The following is an 11948-nucleotide window of genomic DNA, read 5'->3' on the forward strand; positions in this document are numbered from 1 at the left end:
CCATTGTAGGAATACAAATACTGAGAGGAAGGGTAACAGACTTTGTATATGACATATTATTGAGTTGTCAAGTGTATCCCCTATGAAATAAGTAACAGCACTCCAAAGGATATTTTATTTTTGCGTTATCTGCCAACTGCCACGTGCAACTTCCAGGATCCCAGAAATATGACATCTGGCTCCCCGAACCCACAGTCCGCACAAGTCGAACAATCAAACTGGGGAAGCAGATGAAAAGGACAGCATTTTCAAAACTATCATGAATTAGTAAAACCAAAACTCCTTTCATCCCAATGTGGCCTTGGGTATGCTGACAAGACTTTCACAAAACAGTCAGAGTCTGCAGCAAGAAACAGGTGCATTTGGACCAAATCTTTATCAAGTAACTCTCTGCAGGACTCCTGCTGCTGTGCAAGATGGCTTATCTGGTGAGGTAATCTTCTGCATGTGCAAGAGTCCTTCGTGACTAGGATGTTTTCCTCAGCATGTTTTCGATGTTGTGGAACTGCAATCTTCTTGCTATATCTAAGGGAGTCTCCCCATCCTGAAAGAATCAGATGAAATACATGGCAATATGATAGATATGGGTCAAGCACAAGAGCTTTCCTGAATTTGCCACCCAGATGCAGTGGTCTCCTGAGGAAGTTTCCCTGACATGTCCTTGCTCTAAAACAAAGGTTTCAGAATATTCTAGGTCTAATCAACTGGCACTGAAGGCAGGGACAGAGTCCTTCCCTCCCCTCTAATAGTGACAGCCATTTTACTGTTTTCTGGGGCTAAAGTCCAAAGTCAGTGCAAAGCTGAGCTAAAAGCAACATGAGCAATACATTGCACACCTTAACACAGTAATGCAGACACTCCCAGGTCAATATTTATTTGGACACCATTTGTTTTTTTTCTCAGATCAGAAACAGCTTGGCTTAGCCCCTCTCAGAAGAATGGTGTCCACTAGCACAAAAAGCACCTAGGAAGGCTGTTTTCACTCCCCAGCAGCCTGCATCTTAAGGACAACTGTAGAGTATCTCTGAGTTGAGAAGAGGTACTGTAACGATAGCTAAAAGATCTGCCAATCCAGTAGATATGCAGGCAGTGTTTTCTGGTAGAAACTCTGCATTAAAGGGTTTGGAATTTAAAGGTGCTCTTGACAACAAAAGAAATGGAACAAATGTTACTTTATGCCTCACAGCAGTCAAGCCTGCTACCAGGATGCTATGCCTATGACACAACACCATTTCACTGTCATGATAAGGAAATACAGTTATCAGCTTCACCTTCTTACCTGATTCTCTATAGAAGTGTCTGCATGAGCTTCAAGCAGGAGAGGAATGACTGCCTGGTTTCTCATTTCACAAGCATAGTGAAGTGCTGTGTTACCAGACTGAAAAAAGACAGAAGTAGATTAATTTTAGTTCTGTTACTCCTTTAGTAGACCTTAGGCAAGTACAACTACCTGTAGCCTCATTGGCTTCCCTCTAACAGCTGGATGCAAAATACACAAATAATTTCCTGTCACAATAAACTACACAGTAAAACAAATATGTTCAAATAAATATCTCAAATTGGCTTGCCTGGGTTCTCTTAAGAAGGCATTGGTCAGACAGGGAGAAATTGTTGATCACTGGAGAATTATTTCTGTGCACATTAAAAAATTGTTGCCTGTGTCAAGAGGAAACACTGAATCATCCTGGTACGTCCCCACCAGTTAAGTCCCCGATCCTACTCTGGACTATGTTTCTAGAAGATTCTGAGATCTGTTTTTAGCAGTGTTGCATGCATATGAGCCACATTTGTATTGATGTAAACCCACTTACAAAATCTGTAGCATTAACGTTAGCTCCAGCTCTAAGCAACATCCTGATCAGGTTTTCATTCTGTTTAGTCTTTGAGACCTGTTTTGTGCAAGGAAAAGAGTAACACAATAAGACAGTGCATCTGCGTATAATACTAAGTAGATTTTGGCTAAATATTGGTTGGTTTTTTTCCAAAAAGAAGTGTGCCTGGCCTTTGTAAATGTTATATTGATGCAGTGATTCAAATCAATTCCTTCACCAGCAGCAAAATCCCTCCCTCTTCTGTTGCACTCCATCAGTTCTTGCTTTAAAAAAAGAGCCCATACTCCATACAGGTTCCTGGCCTAAAATACTGCCATGAGAAAGGTGACAAGGGCAAAGGAAAGGTACAGAATTTCTCTTGCTTTCATCCAGACTCACCATTAGAAGATATCCAATAAGCATAACTGGCATGAGGATTATGATGAGCAGATAATCAAGGAAGGTAAACCGTTTTCTCACAGCATAATGCAGGCAAGTGCGATCCTTCTGAACAGAAAATAGCTCTGATTAGTACCAGATTCAGTCATCTGACTATATTCATTTAATATTGACTGTAGTAGACCATTTTATGTTTCATAGGCTTTCCTTTAGATTACCTACTAAAAATATTTCTCTGATCTTCAACCAGCAACAAACACATGCATTTTATTTCCTTCAAGTAGAAGCACATTTAACACATACACACAGGCTCATGGAAATTGGGCTACAAATGCAAGAAAGAGCTGAGATTCAAAGGATTTCATGTGTTTGTCTGCAAACTTGGACATGGATGCAGAGAGCAAGAGGTTAGAGTGGACATCTCATGTGGCTACTAACACTGCCCAGCAAGTTAAATCAGCAAGAAGAATCCCCACACCTCCTCTTATGGAGGTGCTGGATATTTAGGCAAAGACATATATAGGAGAGTCTATGACATCTCCTTTGGCACATGTGAGAAGCACAGGAAGGTTGCAACACTCCAGCAGATTCCTAGTGAGAATGGAATTTTAACATATCTTTGAACACTGAGCGTACCAAAGCAACTAAAGGGTAGAGTTGTAAACTTGTGTGTAAAAGAATATTTGTGTTAAACCTCCTACAGATTGCCAAAATGGAGTTTGAAAAACTAGGTTGTAATTTTATACCATGGCCCAAAATAAGCAGAGAAGCTCTTTGCCACCCTCTGCTCCCTATTCTCAGTCCCGAGGACCACAGTCAAGCTCTGAACTCAAAAGTCTGTGAAAGTGAAACAGAGAGACATTTAAGACAGACATGGCTAGTAAATGGCTGCCAAAGCGATTAAAATTATCTTACTGTGAAATACTGAACGCTTTCAAAGGGACTGGGGTAAGGTGGAGAGCCTTCTGCATCAAGAACGAATGGGAGAGAATATTCCTCTGACCATTCCAACACTTTCTGTCCTCCTATGAAACAATAAATGCACTGGAAACCAGAGAGATAAGATAGCCCACAAACGTGTAGGAATTTGGTAATCATTGCCTCGGAGTATGAGATGATATAAAAGAATTGATAACATTGTGGGTGAATCTTCCTGACTACTTTTCACCCTCAATATCATAAGATTAAATTACTAATGAAGCCAGAACACTCATCTTTCAGCTACTCCTTACTTGTAATCTGCAAGGAATTCTACCACAAAAAACACACTTCCTCATCACCTTAGGGGAAATAACTAGCCACAGCTATTGAGGAAGACAGGTAGTGATTTCAGAACAGGGAGCAGGGGAAGAACAGAGAGACAGCTTCCCTCTTTGCCCCCCAGAACATTAGTATGTGCTGTAGCATAAAAAAGCAGGTCTGCAGAGGAAATAAGGAAGGTTTTTGAAGAGTCAGTCTCTCCTCTGGGATATATTTGTGGGAGATGCACAGGCTTTACCTCAAACCTTCCTTTAAACCTGGGTGAAGAAAAAGACAGAGGGAAAGAAAGGTTACAAAAGGGACAGATACAAGATGGAGGGCAAGATGAATGCAGAGTGCTGCATAGACAAGCAGGCAGAACCCACTGGGAACCAGGGATGGCATGCAGTATGACATCAACAGGGAATGTGAACACAGAAAGAAATACAGGTTGGCAATATTTATTATCTTGTGTACATTGGCAAGTTAGGAAAATAAATGAGGAGACAAACAGAAACATATAGGTTTATTGATTGATAATTTGGGGGTTATACTTATGCCTCAGTTGAAAAGAAACCTCAGGTTTGGCTGTGCTTGAGAGTGTCTCAACCTGAAGGAGCAGTTCCTGCAAAGCAGAAGCTGGCAGCCACTTACCTTGTTTCTGAGGCTGACATCAGCATTTCTTTTTAGAAGATAGCTAACTATCCTGTTGTTTCCTTGTTTACATGCACAAATTAAGGGGGTGTCTCCACTGAAGGTGTCCTGGATGTTCAGGTAGTTGCTGTTGCGCTCCAAAAGGAGTTGAACTTCATTGAAATCGTTATTATAAGCTGCCTGACAAATGGGCTGAAGAAAGAAAAAAAAGTTTATCAGCACACTTTTCATTAAGACACCCATACTTCCCACTCTTAGTACTTGCACACCCTAGAACAGTGCCAAGCACTTCTGACAGGTTGTACTTCTCGGTAACTTCCAGAAGATGGTGGTAAAAGATATTCCTGCAGCTGCCACACAGCAGCTCTCAGCCTGGGAAGTCTCTGTTCATTTAGAGAGACGTGCCTATAATACAATAAATAAATCCGGTTCATTTGCAGCCATTAAAAAAACAGCTTCCAATCCCAGAGCAGCTGGTTGGTTGCGGTATTGCACCACAGCAGCAAGCACCGACAAGTCTGCATCTCGCTAAATTTACAATTACCTTCCACTTCGGATGAGCTCGACTGAACAAAAGGAACCATTTCCAACTCATCAGTTCCCAGAACAGAACCACTCTTTGGGTGAAAGTTGAAAAAGCAAACCCACACAATGTTTCTTTTCTAAGGCTTGAAGTTAAACTTCATACCTCAAAAATGCATGCATTTATAATCACAGCTCAGATCCTGCTTGGCTTCTGAGAAGTGCTTGCTGCGCAAGTCTTTGTTCTATGCACTCTTGACTTGACCTGCAATTCCTTCCCCCTCCAGCAGCAAGAACACAGACTTAAGGAGAGGCTGAGAATGACAAGAGTACTACGAGTTTCTAATGGCTTAATTTAGGCAGAAAATAACAGTAGGAAGTGTGGCAGACTGGTATCATTTGAAGTTTTCCAGTTGAAAAGATAATAAATGTCTTCTATCTTTGATACTGAGGTTTTTAATCAGCATTTTCCAAGACAGGCACTTTCTTTAAATATTATCTCAGTTTTTCCTTCTCAACCTCCTTTTATCATATCCTAAATATACTACATGACCAAGATCTAGCCCACTCTGAGTACTGAGACCCTTCCTCACTTCTGCAGAACCACTTTCTGTTTGCTTTTTATTGGAACAGATATAAATCTACAAACCAGACATGCAATATTGTAAATTTGTACATCTGTCTGTACTCTTATAAAGGCTTATATACACTATTTGCTATTCTACACTCCCCAAAAACCAAAGCCATTTAAATGATTTTGAGGAGAAATCCCTATTTTAAATCCCTCTTGGTGTGACCTGCACACCAGTGACATCTAAATGACTAGTTTGCTCTATAATGTCAGTCTCTATGACAGTGTCAGTGCCTATTACTGTATCTTGATGCCTAGGAAAGAGAAGATCAAGTGGAGTCTGCCTGCACCTCTGATTTCCCTACTATTTTTGTTTTTCAGTATTGCTTTGGTTATTTAAAGGAGGAGGAGATTTGCTGTTTGGTTGAACATCTGCTCAAATCTCAGACATTTACCATACAACTTTACTCCTTTCTAGTCTGATTCTTGCTAGGTCAGCAGCTTGTGTCACCAGCTGATGTACTTTTGTACTTTTCTTTCTGTATTGTCTCTGAGAGAGTTTTACTTGCCAAGTCTATAAGCCTGAGAAATTTCTGATTAATACTCTACAGAATCTCTTTCTAAACCTTACACAACTGTTGAATCCAGTTCTAAAGCCCTGAATAATGATGGAGCATTTACCACTCCCTAAAAGACTACATTATTTGGGGCTGAAGTCATGCACAGGGGCCAGCCACAAGAGTCACAAATACTCCTTTACCTACTGAAATAGGCTGTTCTCAGAAAATATGCAGAGCACAGAAGATATAAAGAAGCAATTCCATTCCAACAGCTAAGATATAGGTGACTGATGTACTTAAAGTGTTTTTACACTTTCATTATTCCACTGAAGTGGAGGGTTCTTTGTAGAACTAATTATTTCAAACATTAATTTGTTCCATTGATGTTAAAAAAATCCAAACAACAACCCAGGCAATAAAACGAACTTTTTCCCTGGTTTAATGGTATTTTCTTGAGGCCCACTATGATGATTTGCATTCTAGAAAATGCCTCTTTTAGTCAAAGGAAGGTGAAGAGTCCCATAGGTTAGACCTGTAAAACAGTTTCTCAAACTGACAAACATGACTGAAGTAAGAAACATAATATGTAGAATTTTCAAGTAGGGAAGAAAGCAATCCAAACACCTATAATCTCACTTTTTTCTATCAATAACACTAGTACTTCAGGAAAAAAAGTGTGTTAGGAAAGAAAAAAGATAAGAAGAATTACAAATAGGTGACAATTAATCACCTGCCTAACAAAGGCATCTGAAACAGCAGCCAAGGGAAAACATTATATTAGGTAGCCTTTCTCACAGAAAGAGAGCACAGCTGTTATAGAAGGCACTTCCCTGAGATAGTGGATGCAGTTCTTGTCATCTGGGTGCAAAAATGAGATCGGACTATGGCAGCAGTATAAAACCTGTACACAGATAAGGCATGTGAAAGGCCTGAAGAAAGATTGTTTTTCTTAGCTTGGCTAGGAAGAAAATAAACAGAGCCAATTAATTTCAAGAAACAAAGTGAAAAAAGTATCAGAAAGAGCTTTCTAGCCATTAACACATTTGAATAAAAAAGATGTATGTAGAAGAGATACACCATGTTATAGAAAGGTGGAAAAAGGAGAACATCACTGGTGGGAAACCCTTTTTATATGATCTCTAAGAGCAACTGGGACTCTAAAGTTGATGCTGCAACCCCATCAAAGTTTAATTGACTCTTGTTATACTATGTTTGCGATTGACACTTGTTCTATATTTCAAAGTTTGAAATATAACAATTCAAGTTATGTTATTACAAGAACCTCCCTGCAGATATAATGTTGCCTCATCCTTTATTAGTTGTATGCCTTTTAGTGGTTATAGAAGTTAACCTAGTATAAGATTTCACTGAAATTTTAATTGAAATTGAGCATTCTCTATTTCTAAACACAGAGGTAAGTGGTAACCACACCACCACTCTCTGGAGAAGAATTGACTTTGGTCACAAGGTAGAATATGGTGGTGCAGACTCCCCTTGGTCACATTGCAGTGTTGGAGACAGACAACATAACGTTCTTCTTGTAGTTACGGATGTGGTGAACCAAGATAACCTGATACTCTCTCATCTCAGCCAGTGCAGTGAGTCAAGACTATTTGATGCTCTGTTGTTCTAGTTGCAAGAACATTGTGTTAGGACAATTAGAGGCTCCCTAATTGTATCTGAATTCCTGCTGCAAGGGAAATACACACTGACCCCAGCTGCCTGGCGATAACTCATTCTGGGAGATGTACGAATTACTTGACAAGCATTTTGTGGTCAAAATGAAAAATGACTGACCAAAGTCAATCATCTTGTTATGTTATAAATACCAGTTCTAAATGAGACCCTTTCAGCTCTCTGGGTTCACAGCAAGCTGTGTCTCTGATTCTCCCCCTGAGCTGGGACATCTTTCAGGGTAAGAGATCACGATGACTTCCAAGACAATCCACTAGTTGATGCTGATGAAGGGCTGATCGATATCTGCTGTCTAACACTAATGATGGAGAACAGTGAGTAATTTACTACATTTGGGTTTTGCACAGATTCAGGATTAAAAGTTCAGGATTTAAAGATCATTTGGTACCAATAATTTATTACAATTGGCAAAATCAGAAAAAATTAGGTTAACCTTTACACCTGTGTGCATGTGTGTGTGTGTCTGACTTTAGAAACTTTATTATAAGTCTTATGTAAACTCTATTATTTTTAAATCATTATGTCATTGTGTTGATTATAGAAAATATTAATCATGCTAATAATCAGCTGATGATTCAGTATTGTTAAGGAGATTTTCTTCACCCTTTGTAATAGTTCCATTAGACATAAACCGTCTACCAAGTCTGAGACTAAGTCTGGATCCAGCCGCATCTAGACTCCTCCCTGAGGAGTGTAGAAAGCAAGGGGGTCCATTCTGAACCTTATGACTCAACAAGAGGGTCTCCCTCTACCTCTCTGTCTCCAATCTCTGTGCAAATCATTCTAAATGAACTCTGACAAGATTTGCCCTTCTATGTTTCTTCCATGTAGTAAGTAGTAGAACAAACCTTGTCACTGAACTGTTAACTCTTTTTTTTCAAATTCATATCAGGTCAGATATGCTAATATTATCACAATGATCTAAAACAAAATCATTCATCTATAACAGAAACCCTCACTCAGTGCTCTACACTGTTGGAAAAGTCATCTCAGCAATGATGTAGTTTAACAACCAGATTCTGATTCATGTAATGGTTATTATGTTATTGTTATCTACCCATAATAGAAGAATCAAAAGTTCTTATCTCAGACTCACGCTTAGCTGTGGAGAGGAGCAGGACTATGAGTGCAGAAACCTCACAGCAGTGTAGGAAAGCCAAGAGAACCCCTTTAGCTCCCCTTATTAGAGATGCACTGGCAGCTGGAGCACAAACATAAATTTTATGACATCTCCTTTAAGCACATGTGAGAAACAGATGCCAGTACTTTCACAAGAAAAGAAAAAAACAGGATGAAAGCATCGGTGGGAACTGAGCTCAGAACTTCTGGAGAGGGTCACAGTCCAACACTATCACCTAAGCCCCATTATTTATAAACCTCTGTGTCCTGAGTGCCCCAGAGAACTCAAAACAGACCTAGCCCACTTCCACAACCAAGCAGGGCAGACCTAGTATAGCCACAACAAATGTTACACCCAATACAAACAGGTGCTCAAGAGCTAAAGGGAACAGGAGCAGGACCAAGGATTCAGGCTTAGGTGAGAGGAAGCAAATGCCTCTTTGAGCTGCCTGGCAGCAAGCTGCTTCACCTCTGCTCCAACTCACTTTTCTGCAGCAGCATCCAACATTCAGACAACATGTACATGATGCTGCATGAAACCTGCAATGGAAGGGAGTGAAAACAGAATTGCAATACCGAACTCCTACCCTCACCAGTCATGCTTTTTCCCTGCTGCAGCATCAGAGCTAACCATGAATCAGAACACATATTTCTGGCTGACTGAAGAAAGCAACAGGCAGACACTGAAGACTGGAAATTAGTGTGAAGATTAGATATGGCAATGACTGGGTAATGCCCATGCAAGGCAGGTGTTCAAAGTAAAACTGAATGAGCAGTTTTAAAGCAAAGCCTTTAGCCTTTAGAATCTCTCCTTCTGTAATATTTCTTCTTATACAAACTGTTCAGAAGACAATTCCATTGTTCTATGTCTGAGGCTTCGGGAAAGATGAGAAGTAGTCATAGGACAGACAAGAGTTCTCATATCTGAGATCAACCAGTAAAAGATCACCAGATAAGAGGTGCAAGAAAAGTAGAAAAAACCTTTCACTGTCAGGAACAACAATATCTCTAAATAACTGGATTTTAAACACTTTTTTTTTAATCAATTGTGGACCATATGATTGAAATCGGGACCTGGTAGTTTTACTCAGATCCAAATGAACTGCCTCATCTGAATTTGTCTGCTTGTTTTCAGAGATTTTTGCATCTCCTTCTGCTTAGCTTTGCTGAGGTAATGCTAAACCACAAGCTACTCAGCAAGTTCTACCACATATGAAAAAAAAAAAAAAGGTTAAAGGCGCAGCACTCAGAACAAAGCATCCAGCCAACAGAGATGTAGCTAAAGTAAAGCTGATTTGTAACCAGGAGAGCAATTTCAGATTATAATTGCTTCCACCTTTGAGACCTGCAGGGGATTGCCTGTGACATCAATGCTTTGCAGTTATTTTGACAAAAAGATCTCACTTTATAACATCCAGATATTCTGAATGACTCCATAATCTCATCCTGTGCACTAAAATTCATCCAAAGATGTGTTACAAACTGAAAGTCTAAAATGTGTTTGAGATGTTGAGGAATGCACTAGTATCCAACCCATACTCCTTAGAAAAAGCAATTTACACTTTCTTATTTGCACTTCTATGGATTTCTGTCCTGTATAAATGATCCACACTTTACCACAAAAACTCTATCTAAATCAAATATTTTAAAGGAAGAAAACTAATATTAACTAATAGGCTTTGAAGGTGTAACAGCATTTGAACGTTCTCTAAATATCACTTTATCTAGATGTGTGTAATCTCAGAGTACTAGGTCTAGAGGGAGGCAACAAATCCTTTCAGAATAAGGTGCAGTTTACTCAGCCCATCACTTTATCAATGAAATGATTCATGCTCCCTATAATACAAGGAGATGGGGAGATATCTGGTTCCATTGAATAGCCTTTTAGCAATGAAAGGGTGGCTTTCAGCAAAGAAATGTAACCTGTTAAAGGAATGGCTATGTAAGACTATCTGCAGGAAAAGAAGCAGCAATACTTGACAGTCACTATGACAGTCTTCACAGTCAACAGGACCAAAATCTTCATTTGTTCTCAAATGTATAAATGGAATGTAACTAATTAATATGTTTATTTATTCATTTATGCTGAAATCCAGGGGCATGCTAAACACACCATGGTCTGAGGACAAACTTATAAAGACAAAAGTTAAAAAGAAAAGATCAGCTTTCCAAAACGATCGTGGAGGCAAGGGAAAATGTTTCCTTAGGCATTAGCTTTATTACCCTTATTCAACATAAGCCAAGGAGTTGTTTATAGTTTTCAAAGTTAGTTGTTTGCATCATGCTTGGAATTATTTTGATCTCAACACAGAGCAACAGAAAATGTTGCACAGGTACTTTCTCTGTGAAGTCACAATAATTACACTGGTTATTGCAATTTTATTTTATACTCCTACAAAGAGTACTTCTGTCTATTTGTAAAAGCCTCAGTACAGCATTTTAAAAGGAAAAGAATTTCCAGGTCTACAAGCCTGTATACGGTAGGCTGCAAAAGGAACAAACCAAACCCAGAGAATATCCACATCTTCAATAGATTCAGCTACCTACCATGCAGAAAATGGTCACATACCTCTGAATAGAGTATTCCCATGCCTATTCTTCACTTCTGGAGTTCGTTCTTGTTCAACAGACCAATAACTTAACCTCACTTGAAATGCTCTTGATCTTGTTTGAATCTGGTTAATATTTAACTTTAAACTATCGTTATTTCTTAAGCTACATTTCCTTTAAGTGCTTTCTACTTGGTAGCGTGAAACGATTGTCTTCCGAAACTCAGCAGACAGGTAAATGTGACACCAGTAGCTTACAGGAAGCTGACAGAACAAGTTACAACACAGAAGCATTTTCCTTTGTCATTTTTGCAATAACAGCTTCCAGTTGCCTAAAAAGGAAAGTAGCAAAACAGGCTGAGGAGAAGAGGACGGAGAGAGAGAGAGGAAGAAAGTTTCACAAGAGAAAAAAAAAAAAAGCATGAAACCTAAACCAAATAATTAAAAATGGTAGCTAGTTTCCTATCCAAGCTACTTCTGACTAAAACATATTCCAAATCCTATGCAAGGGCATCTAAAGATGCCTACCAAAAAAAGGGAAGCAACTACATCCCCCACCTTTAATGAGAGTTCCCAGCATAATTAGCTGCATGGCAGCTAATGTATGGCATGTGTATTCCAAGCATGTTCAAACACAACAAAATCTTTTACATGTATAGTTTAAATTCACACATCCTATAGTTCAAATGTATTTTAAAACAAGATTTAAAGCATACACATGTAACCATCTCAAATCAAAATCTCAAATCCAAATACCTTACATCTCAGAACATTTCTTTTCATCTGATTTTCATATTTTTTTTCCAATGAGATGGAAGACCATACAAAA

General features: G+C 39.1%; 1 protein-coding gene across 1 annotated transcript; it reads right to left on the minus strand.

Annotated features, from left to right (window-relative positions):
- Positions 1–83: 83 nt before the first annotated feature.
- Positions 84–11311, minus strand: ANKRD22 (ankyrin repeat domain 22). The gene is made up of 6 exons (XM_010209184.2): positions 11140–11311; positions 4104–4295; positions 2211–2318; positions 1812–1889; positions 1280–1378; positions 84–544 (listed from the first exon to the last, which is right to left on the minus strand). Exons 1-6 carry the CDS (start codon positions 11158–11160, stop codon positions 467–469), a joined length of 576 nt encoding a protein of 191 aa, XP_010207486.1. The 5' UTR covers positions 11161–11311; the 3' UTR covers positions 84–466.
- Between the last annotated feature and the right edge of the window lie 637 nt (positions 11312–11948).

This window comes from Colius striatus, chromosome 8 (genome assembly GCF_028858725.1).
Source record: "Colius striatus isolate bColStr4 chromosome 8, bColStr4.1.hap1, whole genome shotgun sequence".
NCBI lineage: Eukaryota > Metazoa > Chordata > Aves > Coliiformes > Coliidae > Colius > Colius striatus.

Coding starts and splice junctions, on each gene's coding strand:
- ANKRD22 (XM_010209184.2), bottom strand. CDS start 11,160: ATGGGAATACTCTATTCAGAG. Junction 1,379..1,811: donor ACGTTAATGCTACAGATTTT/GTAAGTGGGTTT, acceptor GTCTTTTTTCAG/TCTGGTAACACAGCACTTCA. Junction 545..1,279: donor ACACTTCTATAGAGAATCAG/GTAAGAAGGTGA, acceptor TGATTCTTTCAG/GATGGGGAGACTCCCTTAGA.